This window comes from Exophiala mesophila (assembly GCF_000836275.1).
Source record: "Exophiala mesophila strain CBS 40295 unplaced genomic scaffold supercont1.4, whole genome shotgun sequence".
NCBI classification, from domain to species: domain Eukaryota; kingdom Fungi; phylum Ascomycota; class Eurotiomycetes; order Chaetothyriales; family Herpotrichiellaceae; genus Exophiala; species Exophiala mesophila.
The window spans coordinates 2,722,644-2,739,656 of record NW_015622507.1 but is presented as its reverse complement, the minus strand read 5'-3'; the positions used below and the strand labels follow the sequence as shown (position 1 = coordinate 2,739,656).

Sequence of the window (17,013 nt, the reverse complement as noted above, 5' to 3'; positions counted from 1 at the left end):
ACGCGCTTGCCTCCGAGCCTATTGCGTTCCTTAAGTGAAGCGCGTTAAGTGAGACAGATCTTGGCGTTGAAGCATATTGGCATTCACAAGTTCACTCCTGCGTTCCTTCCTCAAGATGCCTACAAGATGCGCATAGTTCCTACCACACATATTAATTAGGAAGGCATGCCTTATTCCCTTTTAGGCTTATGCAAAAGTTGCTTATTGAGCAATGGCTCTTTGCGAGTTTTAAAGGTAGTCACGACATTACCACATATCACCTCGCCTCATCTCAAGAATCTAACCTCAACACCAAGACACTGTCATTTTCATTCTGTGCAACAGCTGCGACAGACATAATTGCAAAGGGCATGTTCCAATTTCTAAGGATACATCTACTTCGCTCTTACCCGCTAAACGATTCTGTGCCCTAATCTTTTCCATATGTCCAAAGTCATCCTGCGAAATGCCCCAGACGCCTGTGACCTTCGTACCATAATAAGAGACATGAAATTCATGAACCCAGACGTACAACGCTGTTGAACCGAAATCCTCACTGTGGGTTGTCTGAGAGATCCTGGTTCCTTCGTGTGTTCTGGTGTGACAACGGCCCAGTCGTGGTCTGTGAGTAATTGGATTGTGAATAGCTCGACTCTATTCTCGACAATAAGGCGGCGCTGGTGAAATCTCGACTGCCTTCAAAACTAGGTCTCAGCTTGTCAAATGACTGCCGCTGTCGTTCGAAGGACGATCGGACCCGTTCAAACGAGGGTCTCGTGCGCTTCAGCTTATCTGGCGTTCCTGACGCTTCTCCCTGGTATCGCGCCATGTCAAACGACGGTTTTGTCCGGTCAGTCCCATCGCTTCCAGTCTGGCTGTGCGGGTGTCTTGTGGGTGCTTCCGATGGCGGATAGATAGGCCGCTGGGACTCAGCCATGCTTGGATATCTTGCGTGGACCTTCTGGTTTTCGCTTTCGTTGGTGCCGTCCTCTGGCTGATCCGAAGACGTCGCAGAAACGTCCACGAGTTTGGGCGGTACATATGCGTCGTAGTCGTTGAGATAATCAAATTTGCCCTGCCTTACTTGCTCCCGGATGACATCAACGTCATAGGGCATGTAATTCTTCTGGAGATACTTGATCGCAAATCGAGGAAGAAGGCAGACGATGACCGTCAATAGCATCATGGCCCAAAACACCAATGAGCCGTAAACCTCGGCACCTGATCTGTAGAACTGGAACGACGCTTCGAAAGACGAATAGATCCCGGTCCACGCGAAGATCAACAGAGCGCTAAGCGTCGTGACCAGGACCATGATCCAGTCCCACTTGTAGGTGTTTAGCAGCATGTATGCGTTGATCACCACAATCGCGCTACACGCAATGAAAACGCCCATGCGATTGCGGTCCGCAATCCCGCGTCCGTTGGGAAGCTCGAATGTGGCCGGTGCAAAAAGGAGATGGCCCATGTAGTAACACATCACAGATTGATAAAGTCCGTCGAGCATGTAGAGCCTGCAAATCTAGTTAAATCAAAAATCTTGTAGCCTTGGATTTTGTCTCACCAGAATTTTGTCTGAGTCCATTCTTTCCTTTCCATACCTCGGCGATATAGTTGTGGGACCGCCAGAGAAACTTTGTCGCTGACGTCTTGATCGAGGAAACCTAGCAGTCCGACCGGGACCGAGGTAAAAACCAGGTTGACAAGAAGGATGTAGGTGTAGTCGAACAGATATGTGATATCGAAGTTGTTGTAGATTTGATACCAGAAAAGGGCAAAGGTCCACACCAGATTCTGCAGAGTCATTAGTATGTTGGCCAAAGAAGCAAAAGCCACGAAATACAAACCTTGTAGAAGAAATTCGCGATTGACTCTGCAATTCGTCGATATGACCACCGACCGTGGACGAGAACCAACCGTTGAAGGTAACGAAACTGGCCAATGGCATAGTCGGATGACATGACTGCTTGTCGTCCCTCTTCTCCGGCAATACCCACTCCCACGTCCGCTTCTTGGATCATGGCAATATCGTTGGCACCGTCGCCAATCGAGAGAGCCATAATGTCCAGGCCGCTCCGCACAAGTGAGACAACCGCTGCCTTTTGAGCGGGACTGACGCGACAGCATAGCACCGACTTGCATTGTTTGCAGAGTAACAAAAATCGTTGCCTCAAATCGTCGTGGAGCACTAGTTTGAGAGACTCGCCGTCGATGATCAAAGCATGTGTTGGATCAGGAGGTTCGTGTACAAGTCTTGCAGCTGCCAATTCTTCATCAGACCCAGTGAGGCCGAAGGTTTGCAGGTGCTGGTCCAAGAGCTTAGCGGCATCATCGAGGTTGCCCTCCGGCAAGTCGAACAGGATCAGATCCATCTCATTGGACAGGAGGTTACAAGAGAAGCCGATGTTGATCGCAGTCTCGACTTTGTCGCCAGTCAGAACCCAGAGTTTGATTCCAGCTTGGCCGAGCAATGCAATCGTATCTGGAACACCGTCTTGGAGACGGTCCTCGATAGCCGTTCCGCCGAGTAACGTAAGCTCACGTTCGATTCTGTCAGCCACCTCTTCCAGACGACCTTCTCGATCATTAAGTGCTTGGGCGGCAAAATCATGGTCTTTGGCCCACTCTTGATAATAGTCTTCATCGATGTCTCTCACAGCAACACACAATGTTCGAAGCCCTTCTCGTGCAAATATCTCCAAATTCTCCGCGGTGGCTTTCCGCAGCTCTTGCTGCTCGCCTTTGGCCAGCCGTGAGTATACCATGCTATCTGCACCCTTACAGAACAACTTGATCTTGCCATCTGGCATGCGAACAATGGCGCTCATCCGCTTTCGCGTAGAGTTGAATTCAAGTGTGTTTAGTATTCTGTAGGTTCGGTCTTCGCCGAGAATGTTAACGTGAAGGTCGTCGTTGGTGCGGCCAAGCACTGTGAATCCAACATCACGAGCAGTTGCAACCAAGGCAGCCTCATCTGGGGACTGCGCCTTGAATTCGATCTTCGGAGGATCACCTGGGGTAGTCTCGGTGATGACGGTGTGGCAAAGTGCTAGGGCGATCATGAAGTTTTCATTGGCTCGTGCCTGCGCTTCACCAGATTGTCCACTCAAATCGGCCACGAAGTTAGGCGCAACGAATGTAAGGTCATCATCGTGAAGATATGGGTTGTCATGGAGTTCGCGCAGTTGCCTCAACATGTCCACTCTGGCTTGGGCAATTTCTTGGTTGACGCGTGCTGCTTCAGCTTCGACGTCAACCCCCTGTCTGCGACGCATTCCAGCTTCTGCTTCTGTGTAGGCTTCGCCATAGGCGATGCCATTCACAGTGCACTTCTTGAATTCCATGACATTTTGTGTCAGTGTCCCTGTTTTGTCGGAAAAGATGTATTCGATCTGTCCTAGATCGTCCGAGATATTCCAAGTCTTGGGGGTGCATGGATAGTCCAGACGCTCATAATACATGTGGACGTCGGACCAGATGAAGAAGGCCTGGATGGATCGCACAATTTCGAGCGTGATATAGAGAGAGATGGGCACCAAGTTCTGGAACAAGATAACCGCAGACCAGAAGGTGACAAAGCCATCCAGAGGAGGACTTCCTCCGATTGAGCCATACTCGAAATAGTCGAGAGAATTGCTTCCCTGAGCCCAGGTGACGCCTTGGACGATGCCGGAGACCAAACACATGAAGAACAGGATGATGAAGTTGTAGATCACGTTCCAGTTCATCTCTCTAGCCACCCTCGCACGTTTGCTGGGAGTCATGCCGGCATTGAGCATAATTTTCGATTCCCGACCGGTGAAGACAACGATGCCCAGGGCCCATTCGGTATTCTTCAGGCTACATCCACGCAAGAGAAGATTGTTGATTCCTATGGCTTCTGCCATTTCGCGAGGTTCAGCTTCTGGGTGGTTGCGATCGTACTGTTGCCATCTGGCCACGGCGTTGTAGGAGTAAAGATTCGGATGTGGACCTTCGCTCTCAAGCACAAAGTCTGCTCGTTCACAATCTCGCGCGTGCTTGACCTTTCTTCCTGCTTGAAGTGCGTGACGAACCTTTAAATTGGTTTCGCCATCAAGATTTTTGGTCTCAACATAACATGCCCCATCAGGATCAGATGTGGAGAGGACAACGATATCAGCGGGGATTTGCTCATCATTGTAGATGCGGATGAAGTCTCCGACCTTGACGTTCTTCCAATAGTCTTTTTTGAAACGAGCCTTGTCGCGGACCTCCTTGAACGGATTGATCAAACTACCGTAGTCTTTGACGGGGGCTTCTTTTCGCTTCGAGCTCTGGCGTGGCCTCAACTCAGAAGGCGTGTTGTCATTGCCAGTGCCTGATTCTTGCGCGGTCTGCCACGAGAGGGCACTGCCCGGTGCTTCGGTGGCGAAGCCGTCCCGACCAGGTTCTGCGGAGAGGGGTGAGCGATAACCGGGAGAGGGAACCGGTGTCATGGCAATTTCATCACCACTCTGACTGTGAGTGGAGTGAAATGAAGTCCTGTGGGAATAGATAGACGTCCGGGTCGTACCCCTAGTGGCAGTAGAATTTTTGCGAGACAGCTCCGGTTTTTTGGGGTCCAGTTCTGATTGCTTCGACTTCTTTGATATGACGCTTTTAAACCAGCGATAGGTGGAGACGACACTTCTGGTGCTGGCTTTCTTGATACGCCTCCAGAGGGAGACGTCATCGTCGGAAGAGTTTACATTGTCCCAGTCCACCAGCCTGTAGACAGGAGAGTTGTTCAGATCATTATCGAGTACTGTTCTGCGCCAGTCCTCCACGGCGTCCTTGATTGCGGTGACGGTTAAGATAAAGATCAAAGGCACGGAGCCGAGAGCAGGATTGGAGGCTCCAAAGATAGAGAAAATCTGCGGTGGTCAGCATTTGAATGCATGGAGGTTTGCGAGAGACTCACACTCAATATAACAATAAATAAGAAATATACATTGGCGACGTTGTGAAATTGCCACCAGAGATTCTTGGGCACAAAACTTAAGGGGGTATACTTTGATGTCCTGATCTTGTTCCTCGCATATTTGGCCTTGATATGGCCTTCTTCAGTCAATGCTTCGGGCGGCAGCGGTCTGTTGACGTAGATAGAGCGTGAATCCGGTTCTTGCTCTTGCTGCTGTTCTCCCATGGGACTGTTCTCGGAAATTTGACCGTTGTTATCAGGGCCCGCAGGCTTCTCCTCGTATGACGATACATGGACCTTGGGTACCCTTTGCAAGATAGAGAGTCTCTTCTTGACTCCACTTTGCCCCGACTTTCGTGTGGTGGCCCATCGCATCCTCTTGACCGGCTTTGAGACGTTTGCGTCGTTGTTGAACTCTACGCGCGCCATAGTAGGAGGAGGTTACCGTCTGCAACGGCAGACGATATAGAGGAGATGGGGTCGGATTCAGGAATGAAGACCACCTCTGTGGACGCTCTTGTCAGTCGTCGCGGCGGTCCAAGGATCGGTGAGGCAATGGAGGGTTCCGCAGTTTGAGGCTGATGGATGACCCGGAAGAGTCGGCTCACGTCAGCAGCGACACTGAATGGGCATATTTGTGCACATAGAAGTAGAGGAGGCGGCCAGAAAAGAATGACGGATATTTTGAGGTCGACAAGGCTCGAACGATCAATCTGATCGAAGCCGTGAGTTGCTGTAGATGGAGGGAATAGAAGTTGAGTACAGTATGTGGAAATGTTCTTGTCGGGGCTGGTTAGGAAGGGGGAATGCCAATTCCCTAGTGGAGCAGTAAGCAGCTGGGACAGGGTCCCAATGAGGGTAGTCGGTTGGCCGCAGCTCTCCCGAGGATCGCGCTGAAATCTTTCCTCGAGGCTGTTTCCCCAGTCGTCCAGAGGTCTGCTGTGGCGTATTTGAGCCGTGGTGAGTAGTCTATGTCTGGAAATAAGCGATTCCTCGAAGGCGCACGCATAGACTACAACAAGATACGAGATTATAGAGAATGCCTCAACTCTGGCAGATACAGGCACCAGTGTAATGGTTGGAGAATTTAGCGACGTTCCTGAAGGGGTACTGGGGCTGCGGCTACCATAGTCCTGTTCACGTCTAAGTGCCAATTCGGACGACGCGCCAGAAGTTTTGTGAAGGCACCCAGTGATCACAGACCTCTTTTTGATAAGGGGCTTTGCATCTCATAAAACGTCGAGGGGTACTCGGGCCTTGACCCCCGTGGCTCCCTTAGCTCCCTGGGGGTGGCCTGCACTGGCCAACATGGGAGTCTCCCTCTGCGTGAGGTGGCTTGAATCAGTATCAGTTTGCCAGGCTGTCCTAACTCCGTCTTCGTCCGTCTATCCGGTTCGGCGAGTCCTTCCCTTTCCTTATTCCTCCACTTCCACCCATCCTCCCATGTCTCCCAATTCTCCGCCGAGCAGCGGACTTGTCAGCCCGCGGGTAGAACTGCACCCTTAATCCCATGCACCTGCGTGTCAGTACTGGCCTTTCACTCCCGAGCCGGTCCGCAACCAATCCAAAGCTCCGGTTCTCGGGTCACACACCAGCCACGCCCAGGCAGCCAATTGAAACTAGGTATTCATGACAATTCCTGCACTTGAAGCACGCCTGAGATGACCAAGCATTGCGGATCTGTCGCTTTCGCTTCCTGCCTGAGATCCAACTGATCCCTTCTTAAATCCCAGTGTAACTTTAGTTAGTTAGGAGCTCCTGCTGATTGGACCTCGTACTGATTACCCTCTCCCACACCAAAGAACCGAGATCCCATTTGTAACAATATAGCATACATAATCGCTCTTTGAGCGTTGAGTCATAGTGGCGGTCTCGGTTCTTTTGTGGAATAACGGCTTCAAGCGTCATTTTCGGAAGCATCGGCCCAGACTTTCGCCTTCAATGCCTCTACGAGTGGTAGTGAATCCTAGTTGATGATTCTAGTATGAGATCCTAACCGCTTACCCGTTGTGCTTGATTTGATTTTTTTTTATTTCTGACGGGCTACTTGAGTTAGGGCCTATCTACGACGCGCAATATATTGCTTTTGACGGTTATATACTCCGTAGTAGAGACACGTAGACGCGCTTTCCTCTGCTGCGCGCCAACATCGTGATCGCGGTCAGATCGCGACTGCCCTAAGTACAGATTCCAGGCATGGAGTGACAGATGTCATTTTCTTGACCTTTGAAGTTTCGCTTTCAGGGGCATCGCGTGGGCGTTTCGGAGCTTTCACGCGTACTCGGGTCCACCCAGAGAAGAGCCTGGGCCATTCGGGCTCCCCCACTGCCCCTAAAATTTAAATCTACCACTACTGTATTCCGTACAAAAAAAAAGTTATAGTAGATTCCAGCTAAACTTCCGCTGACCTTCCCTTGTCATGTACCTCCAGTATGTGTTACTAAGCCGCATTGTCCACATCCAGAGTGATGCATAGTGGTCATCAATAATGACTAAACCGCTGCTGCAGCTCCGTTGTTAGTTTATCTTCCCGAAAAAAATCACGTGCCTCACGTGCTCTCTAGTGTGGGTGCCGCATTATGTGGCACACCATGACAAAAATCGCCTTGCCTTACCCTATGATGGCTTTAACAATAGCCATTCATGAGTATGAGGTCCATGAGTCCATCATCCAAAATCTCCGCTGCCTCAACTATTACGTCAGTAGTCTTATATACGCGTTGATTCTGTAGTCGAGGCTAAACCTGCTTCATATGCGAGCGAGCACCTCCAGCACAGTATGCTTTCATAGGTAATGATGTAAACCATGTACTGCGGCGACGTGAAGGCTATAAGATTTATACATCTGATTGCCAAAATTTTTATATGATCCAGCTTAGAGGTGGCCAGACAACTTCGAGACCTTGTTATTTCTTTACCATCACAAATACAGGTATAGTAGCTCCTCTGCCTCGACGCAGACGCCTTGGGTGGAATACGATCGTGTCCTAGGTCAGACTAGCCTTGTAAACGCAAGACTTCATGGAACATTAGGAACGTTTCGAGAAGGAAGCTATGTATGTACACCACGAAGCGAAGATAACAGGTCTTCAGGAACTGTATCGACCCCAGCATAGGCGAGTTTCGTGGCTTGCTACCGGCGCATCGTCGTCTTCTGTTGACTCAATGGAATGCTTGAACAAGACAAGGCAATGCAGTGGAAACAGACAAATTTGAAGCGGTTAGGAAGTTCGGGAGAGTAAGCAGGTCAAATTGTTGATCATCATCACATCGACATCCCCTTTTCCATCTAATGAAAACATGTGGTTTTCGCCGAGTTAGAACAGGTCATATACCCTGCGGTATGCAGATTGCCATGGAGAGTATGGAATTACGCATGACAAGGCGAGCACGTGTAATTGGCCACTATAAGACCCGCTATCTAGGCCCTCAGATGGTGCTTTCGCTTAAAGATCGCAATGCCGTTGTGGAGTTGTTGCACAATTTTTGCAAAGGATTGATGTTCAATATTCGCGAGCAAACTCCCCAATTGAATATCGAGTGCCACGAGTGTAGCATCTGAATTTTGAGGTATATACCCCCAGTAGGAATTTTGGTGATTGGAAGTACTGCATTCACGTACAGTACAAAAGTCTATCTGACAAGCGCAATCTCCCACCAGCACAATTCCCAGAGCTATGGGTCGATGCAGGCGTATTATTTTCAACGGATCATCTCTATGTTAAGAATGTTCTACGTATGTAACAGCTCAGTCGTAGTTACAGTAATGAACAGTCCTCCACGCGCAGTAGACTACAGTAGTAATGAACATGGATTACTAGCAAGAAATCAATGACAGGAAAAACCACGAAGGTACTACACTACGGAGTACATTCATAAAGTGCTGCAATCTTGAATGCAGAGGTTAGCTTTGCTAGTCAAACTACTCTGGATCCACTGACACCTGGTCGTGGACACCGGCTTTCGAGTCTTCAGGCAATGCATCAGGTTAATTGAGAAACGTTCATATAGAAACAGGTTTCATAAATTTGGCTTTGACACTCCAGTTGGCGACGATGGAAGCGAAGTTCGTCGAACCCGCAAGATGTAGGCGCACTTTACATGGCAATTACTGCGAGTGCATAATAATGCACTCGCAAGTTGTCACAGGAACCTCCGTCGGGTGTTGCAAGAACAAGGATCCCTAGTACAACAGCGCCCCTAGCCATGAAAGGGTCCCACCTGGAAGATCCGGAAGCACCTCAGCCACGTTTGTGAACTGTCCAGATAGAAATCTTGCAAACAGTTGAGCTCCCGTGGCTCCCGTGGCTCCATTCCATGCCTGCCAAGACGGACATTCAGCTGGGACTGCATCAATAATGGTTCTGAATTTCTTCTCCACTGCCAGCTTTTCAAGATCGACTGCCCAAAGCTGGCAGAAATGGCCACTCAAGGTTCCATCATTGTGGATTTTGCGCAATTGTTCTGGAGCTATCGCTCAAATGCGACAAGTCCTTCGATGACAAGTTGATAACCCATCGTGGCCTTTCATTAGTGCCTTTCCATGTGAAGGCAATACTACCGACTCTCCCTATCGCTCACCTAAGTATCCATCTTGCCGTGCCTAGGTAACTTTGGCCTGGTGGCGAGACCAGCACAAGGTTCAGGCCAGGCAGGAAGAAAGACTCACCATTGGGTTACTCGGCCGTCAAAACATGCTGATCTAGTTCTTATTTGAAAGACAAAATCATATCATCACATCTGGAAAGTCGGGTTTGACGTACTGTGGTACTCCGTGCACATCCAACGACCTACCATTTCCTCCCTCTTACGCCAAAGCCCCATCCTCTTCTCCGGGCCTCATTTCCGGGCCCCCCATGCCTTGGAACCACCCTCGTTTAACTAGGTACCTAAGGATTGACACCACAACCACGCTTGTGCACGACTTCGCAACATCAACCTCATCTATTCTTAGCATTCGCGTCCCTACTCCGTAGATCTAATTCCACGAACGAAGGAGACAATGTACACAAGACAGGCGGTCTATATGCTTGAATTCCCACCGGAATACAGCTTGAGTAGACTAAACGGCAATTGTAAACATGCTGCATGCTGAACAAGGCCCACTTCCAGGTACTCGTGCAGTGTGTGACGGGGTCCAAGGTCCTGCCTCGAAAACGATTCCGCAACCGATTGTCTAACTTTTAGGCTTGGTCAAGGCGTGTCCTTGCCATGGTCAATATAGAGGTCGATTGGCGGTCACCGGCAGGCCGGCTACCTGACGTGTTGAGCCTGACGTGTTGAGCCTGACGTGTTGAGCCTTACGTGTTTTTCCCAGGTGGCAGCCAAAAGTGAGACCCGCTAATAATAATAATAAAAAATTGCAAGGGCGAGCGATTGGGAGGGTCCAGTTTGGTAAGGAGGATCGCTGAGTCGTTGACACAGGCGGCACTCAGGGCCCAGTAGCCCGTCCAGAGAGGGGAAGTCCCTGTGGCTTGAATAATGAACACTGATCGGACGAGGAGGATGCTGGGGCCACTGATCCGCAGGGCTTAAGACCTTGACTTAATCGTGACGAGAACAAGCTTTTCACTCCCTGGACCAGCGACCTTGGTGTGGGAACACCACGGCCTCTCCCAGGTCTCAGGCTCCAACCTATTGCTTTGGTCGCTGGAGGATCTGCTCCTCATGCCTCTCCCATGCGCCTCAATGTTTTATTAGCTGCCTGATTTTGGCGAGAGGCCAGAAGAGTAATTTTAGTTGGTGCTCGGTTGGTTCGTCCATCATCACCCGGGGGTAAAGGAACAATTTGATTTCCAACCTGCGTGTGCATCACCTAGGTTCATCGCCAGACTCTTATCGATGTCCGGTACTGGCAGGTTGGGTAGGAATTGTGTGGAACTTGGGTGCAGTGTCCTCTTAGTGTCTGGCTGGCGCACCCCTTCCGAGACGCCCAATGCCCACCGTTCAGGTCGGGGTACAGACACCTTTTCACTACAGGCCACCACTAGTCAGGTACCTAACTTCTTACTAGTAGACTCTCTGCCCTCTGGCTCCTTTTGAGTCTTTGCAGCTGCCGCCGCACCCTGGTCCATTTCAGGTCTACAATCACCTTCACCTTCACCCTCACCCTCGCCCTCAACCAATTTTGTGTTTTTGTTCCTCTGCCATCTTCTCCACGACTCCTCCCTCCCTCGACCGCCTTCGACGCTCGTTAACACACTTCATCCATCAGCCATCGCGCTATCTTCTCATGGCATCAGCTTTGTAATTTTCACCCGTTTTCTTGCCAACTCGCTTTCACCAATTTCCCGGGCTACGTTGACCGAGTCCTTCTCGGCCGCCTGAAACCTTCGTCGTCTCCTACCACGACCCTGAGTTGTAGTCTTTCATTTGGACATCTCAATGTCGTCAACACGCTCGTGAACCCTCCTCCGTTCGTCCCTCGTCCCACCGCCGATATCCATCAACCTCGTTTGAAGTCACCGGCGAACATACACGAGAACATTGTGTTGGATCCTTGGATTTTGGACAACTGCACAACTTTCGTTGCGACGAGACGGAATTCATCACCGGTCGTGCCTTCCCTGGAAAGAGCTCCATTTTTCATCTCCATCGAGTCCATCGGGGCTCCTGCGTAAAATGGCTCCTTCTCCGCCTCGACTGCGTATCCTCTCTGGTGAGCAATCCACCTGCAAATCCCTTCCACCATGGCATCTTGTCATTTTCTCAAGACCTTCTTTTTCAACTCCCTCCCTTGACCACCCCCTTGTTCCACGCGATGAACCGTGAGCTAAGACGTTGCTGCATAGTCGGTGGTAATGCCGTGTCGGCATTTCTCTCGTGGCGCCTCCAGGCAACAAATGCCTGCGACGTGACTCTGGTCTGGAAAGCCAATTACCAGAATGTCGCGCAGTATGGTGTCTCTTTCAAGTGAGTCCAACCCCTTGTTGCACCGACGAGTACAACTCTGACCCTACTAGATCACAAATGTTCGGTAATGAACGCTTCAAGCCCCGTTATGGTATGAAACCCAATCCTGTTGTCATGTGTCTTTAGCTTGCTGACCTCCTCACAGTCGTGCAATCAGCGGAAGAAGCTGCAAGTCAACAAGCATCCTTCGATTATGTCCTCCTTTGCGTTAAAGCTCTCCCCGATGTCTACAATCTTGCCGACATTATCAGATCTGTCGTTACCCCTCAACACACCTGCATTCTCGTCAACACAACCAATACTCTCGGAGTAGAGAGGCAATTGGAAGAAGCCTTTCCCACAAATGTCGTCCTTTCATTGGTTTCCGGTGCAGACCTGAACCAACTGGGTTCCAGTGAGTTCGAACACAGCGGCTCGACGGAAGTATGGGTTGGTCCAGCAAGCAAAAACTCGATTATACCAGAACAAATCCAAAGAGACATGTCAGAGGCTCTGGCAATGACATTGACTACTGCTCAGGTCGATTGCAAAGTGTCTCCTAATATCAAACAACAACAATACGAGAGGATGATTGGGTATGGCATATCCTTCTCTATTCCCTCTAAACTCGAGTCTTGAACTAACTCTTCATAGACCCATCGCTTTCTACCCTGTCAGTGTCCTCTTCGAAACCGCTTCATTGCCAGACCTCATCAGACTACCTGGCGTCCATGATCTCATTCTGAGCGTACTTTCCGAACTCCTCGAACTCGCAACTGCTCATGGATGCGAGTTTCCCGCGGACATCAAGGAATCAACGATATCAAGCATGATCGGATCAAACCCAGATGCATCCATAATGTATCAGGATTTTCTGGCCAGACGACCTATGGAAGTCGAAACATACCTAGGCACCCCAGTTCAACTAGCAAAACCTCTCGGCATCAAGGTACCGCGCATTGAAACCTTGTACACTATGCTCCGACACGTCAACACAACAAACCAAAACCGCCCACAAACTGTCGTCTCACCCTCGCCATCCGTTCCCCCTACCTCACAAGGCATGCAGCCACCGCCGCGGTCCATGTCCCTTGCCAACGGCCCGCCTCCTGTCAGACCACAGAATGGCTCGATATCTGGACCACCTCGACCAATGAGAGGTCCGAACATGGGACCCCCAGGCAGGCGAGGACCCCCGCCTGCAAATGGATTCCGCGGTCCACCCAACAGCTATCCCTCGCGGGGACCGCCACAGATGCAGAGACGTCCTTCATACGAAGAAAATAATCTGGACGAGTTCAGTCACGTGGTTCTGTACGATGAAATGGGTGAGGGTGACGCTACTAATTTTGCCGATAATGGTGGTCCTCAGGGCCCCTCACTCCGCGAACGGGAATTAATGTTGAGGGAGAGAGAGTTGCAATTGAAGCAACAGGAGATAGCTATGAGAGGTCGAGGTCCCCGTCGCCCGGCACAATTTCGCCCTCAAGATTTCGATGACGATGATGACGACGACGATTATTTCGACCCAATGCAAGGGCGAGGTCCATCTATGCCACCCATGGACCCTGACAACTTTGATATGATGAGCGTCACTTCACGACGAACGAAAAGGACCAACAGCCACACCCAGCTTCGCAAGGATGCATTTGCCAATGGTGCTGGCATGCGTCCCGGCGGACCTCCAGGATACGGTCGGCCAAACATGAACATGATGGGACGGCATCGCACCAGTGCACAGATACTCTCAGACATGCCTGTGCTTGGACAAAATATTCTGGACAACCCAATGATGGGGTTTTCATCAAATCGATACGGTACCGTTGACAGAAAAGAGATGGCAGATGAATCAAGGGCAAATTCCCTGACCGCAAGCCGACTGCAAGAAATGGGTATTAACGGAGGACCTTATCCCGGCCCGCCAAGTAGGCGGACGAGCCGGTCTCCTGGAAATCCATTTGGCCCTCCCGGCAGATTCCCGAATCGACCATCGCCGCCGAACGAGCCCTATATGCCACCTGGCTCGGGTCCCCCCCGCAACGGTCGACCGTCACCGCCACGGGGAATGCCAGCTCCCGTGGCAAGGTATCCTCCAGGTCAAGGCAACATGGTGCATCCTCATCAAGTTGATCAGGCTGGGGTGAGCAAACCACTCCCACCACCCAAACCCCCCGTAAAAAGTCTGACCGGAAGTGCAAGCGCTAGCGCGGGTAGTGGTGACAGCGGCAGCGCCAATATTGAATCGGATCCCTCCGCACACAGTAGCACAAGCAGCTTCGCACCTCGGCAGATGCTGAGTACGCACTAAAGCCAAGATGCCGCCATGTTTAGCAACACACTCGAGCGACTCTGTGACGCAGGCCGTCCACGCGATAACTGGCAGAATCAAGGCTTTGAGTATACGGTGCCTTGGATGTTCTCACAGCATCGCACATACCTTCGACCACTACATTGTTTCACATATACTTTAATGATCAGCTTCTGCAAGACTTCTTTACGACCTCACAGGCCCAAAAGCCCTGTAATGGCCGTTGCAATGGCAAAAAGCTTTGGAATCCATCTTGGGATTGGAGACGAATGACAGGAACTTGGCGAAAATGACGCTTGCCTCTTCAAGTACATACAGCATCTCAATGCGGAGGGGGGAAAGTCTTGATACCGCACATACGGCGCTTTGGACGGTGATCCTGGATTGAGTGACCATGGTCGGGAGGACCATGCAGAGCGGGGCTGGTCTTGGGCTCTGTTATTTGCGGGCAACATCCTGCGAGGAGACGGATTGTATTGCATATTCGTACTTAGGAGGAGGTGGTATATCCTTTGGCTCTACAGTGCACGAATATGTAGGGTTGAGGTGAATAATATGACAAGGTCCCGCAGCAATAGGGCATGTCGGCGACTACGAAAGACGGCGTTGAAGGAAGATGGGATAGTTTGTTCATGAAAACAACGTTGACGACTGCCCTCCTGCTGAAAATTGAAATGAAATTAATGACCCTGCGTGACACGAGCTTCCCCAGAAGCGTCTTCCCACAGGGCTTTCCTGGCCTGCCCTTGAAGGCCAGTGGGCCCAGCGAAGTGACGCGTGTCACGTGATATCGCGTTGTGGACTTGTGCGGGGGGCAGCTGGCAGTTGTTGTGTTGCCTCATTCGTGTCTATACAAATCTCACCTCAATTCAATCTCAAAGACTACCTGATTTTCCTCCCCCCCGGCCCTATTTAAAGTGCGAACTAGTACACACACAAACACACATACGGCGTCGAACTCGAGACCAACCCCAAAAGTCCACAACCCAACAATGCCAGGAAATCTGACCGCAGGATCCAAATACCCTCCCGTATCACGTCCATCATCATCTACATCCATGAACCACACATCCCTAACGAACAAAAACCGCCAATACGCCCATCTGCACGCGCAACTGGCTCAACTCAACGCCCACCTTGCAGACACGGAGAATTTGTTACGTATGACGGCGGTACAAGCCCAAGACATGCGTTTCCTCGGTGGATACGTGGGTGCGCTGTTCATGGGCAGTGCGAAAGTTCTAGGGGAGGAAAGTGTACAGGGAAGAAGTAAACAGGGAGAACAAAAAACAGGGTGAGGAGATGGGATACGAAAATCTGAGCAAATGAACGAGAGGAGGAAAAGCCGAGTGATTGACATCCTCTACACCAGCATCCCAACCCGCCATAGATATGGCCATTGCCCCCACGACATCAGCTACTCCTTGCTGTCTCTGGCCCTACTTCTGCCTAGTGGAGGAGCCGCCCTGCTGTCCACCACCGCCGCCGCGGGTGCCCCCGCCGGCATTGGAAACATTGCTGTTACTGTTCCTATCGCCTGCCGCTTGAGCTCGAGCAGCGAATCCACTGCTCGACATATCTCCGCCGTTGCGAGCCTTGTGAGAGGAGTTGTCAATATTCAAAGCCTTGAAGAGTCGCTCTGCTCTCGCAAACGTACTTGAGATGATTGAATGCGCGAAGCATCAGCTTTGCTCATGGGATTAGACATTTTGGACGGCTGTTCAACGATTTCACAGGTTTTTTTAGGAGCAGGGTTGGGGATGGGAGTTGGGAGGATAGGATATGGCTGATTGTCTTGATGTTTTGACGAAAGATCGGTGATCTCTGAGGAAGGAGAAAGAGGGCAGACGAGCATGTCTGTTGATGAGCTCTTAAATAATCACTTTCACCGGCGATTTCTGCCTATTTGGGCTTCATCGTCGTGTGCTTTTTGGACATGGGGAATTTTCGGCCGTGACCAGTCTTGTTTGAATGCAGACGAGCCTGAAACTCCAATATTGGCTCCATCGAGCACATTGGGATGGAGGAGCTCGACAAAGACCTGCGGCGTGGCCCGAGCTTGCTCAAGATGCTCTACAAGTCGAGCGCGCCCAATTCCCAAGAACTAAGCTACCAGACCACCAGACCAGCGTCGATCTCTCAATCAACTAGAGGATCACTACCACCCCGCATTACTGCGCCGGTCCAGATGTGCCAGATATGCGGCAGTGATTGGACATGCACGACATGACAGCTCAGCAGTGTTGGTGGCCTTTCTGGACATGTTGTACAGGAAACGTACCCTCAAGGCTGCGATACATGACAGGTCAGAAAATCTCCTTGACTCAAGTGCTCCTCCTGGATAAAGCCAAGGCCATCGAAACCTCATCGGCTCGGATTTCTAGAACAGTACATTCAGGCTTCTGCATACGCGGATAGTGCTGCCTGCTGCAAAGCAACATGCACTGGATTGACTATTCGATCTCGATGACGACTTTTCCTCGGGCTCTCTGTGATGCAAGCTTTTCGTATGCCTGCCATGTTCCAATCAGCTATGGTGGTTTCCAAGCAGATGTCTGAGAGGTGCAGAAGACAACGATCAACGAAAACAAACATACCTCATGTGCTTGGTCGAAATTCCAACGGCTGTCGATGACAGATCGGACCTTGCCAGCCTCGACGAGGCCTAGGAAATGTTCTACATCCTTTTGGTTGAAAAGAGACGTGAAGATTTGAAAGTGTCGCGGGTTTCCGCCGAGAATTCGAGGACGAAATTGAGTGACGAGAGCGCCAAAGAGCCACCCAAACAAGCCACTGAGATTAAGCTTTTTGGCAAATTTCAAGCCGCCCAGCAAGAGGAACTTGCCTGACTCTGTGAGATAAGCAGGTGACGAATCATAGAGGCCGTCGGAATCCACGATATCGAAGATAGCAT

At 50.7% G+C, this 17,013-nt stretch overlaps 2 protein-coding genes across 3 annotated transcripts; one reads left to right on the top strand and one right to left on the bottom strand.

Moving 5' to 3' along the window:
* Window positions 1-162: 162 nt before the first annotated feature.
* On the bottom strand, window positions 163-5,920 carry PV10_06120. 2 transcript variants are annotated; one of them, XM_016370882.1, is made up of 4 exons: window positions 4,901-5,920; window positions 1,827-4,853; window positions 1,544-1,773; window positions 163-1,493 (listed from the first exon to the last, which is right to left on the bottom strand). In XM_016370882.1, exons 1-4 carry the CDS (start codon window positions 5,327-5,329, stop codon window positions 533-535), a joined length of 4,647 nt encoding a protein of 1,548 aa, XP_016223175.1. In that variant the 5' UTR covers window positions 5,330-5,920; the 3' UTR covers window positions 163-532. The 2 variants fall into 2 exon arrangements, with proteins under 2 accessions (XP_016223175.1, XP_016223176.1); XM_016370883.1 differs by having other exon boundaries at window positions 163-1,773.
* Window positions 5,921-10,914: 4,994 nt separating this feature from the next.
* Window positions 10,915-14,799, top strand: PV10_06119 (uncharacterized protein). Its single transcript, XM_016370881.1, has 5 exons — window positions 10,915-11,558; window positions 11,692-11,812; window positions 11,863-11,903; window positions 11,958-12,387; window positions 12,446-14,799. The coding sequence occupies exons 1-5, from the start codon at window positions 11,522-11,524 to the stop codon at window positions 14,097-14,099; spliced, it is 2,283 nt and encodes a 760-aa protein (XP_016223174.1). The 5' UTR covers window positions 10,915-11,521; the 3' UTR covers window positions 14,100-14,799.
* Window positions 14,800-17,013: the final 2,214 nt, after the last annotated feature.

Excerpts from the sequence above, each read along its gene's own strand:
- PV10_06120 (XM_016370882.1), bottom strand. The coding sequence starts at position 5,329 with ATGGCGCGCGTAGAGTTCAACAACGACGCAAACGTCTCAAAGCCGGTC. Across the intron at positions 4,854-4,900 it reads TATTTATTGTTATATTGAGT|ATTTTCTCTATCTTTGGAGC; the intron begins GTGAGTCTCTCG and ends TGACCACCGCAG. Across the intron at positions 1,494-1,543 it reads TGGACTCAGACAAAATTCTG|GCTCTACATGCTCGACGGAC; the intron begins GTGAGACAAAAT and ends CTAGATTTGCAG.
- PV10_06119 (XM_016370881.1), top strand. The coding sequence starts at position 11,522 with ATGGCTCCTTCTCCGCCTCGACTGCGTATCCTCTCTG. Across the intron at positions 11,813-11,862 it reads CAGTATGGTGTCTCTTTCAA|ATCACAAATGTTCGGTAATG; the intron begins GTGAGTCCAACC and ends TGACCCTACTAG. Across the intron at positions 11,904-11,957 it reads ACGCTTCAAGCCCCGTTATG|TCGTGCAATCAGCGGAAGAA; the intron begins GTATGAAACCCA and ends ACCTCCTCACAG.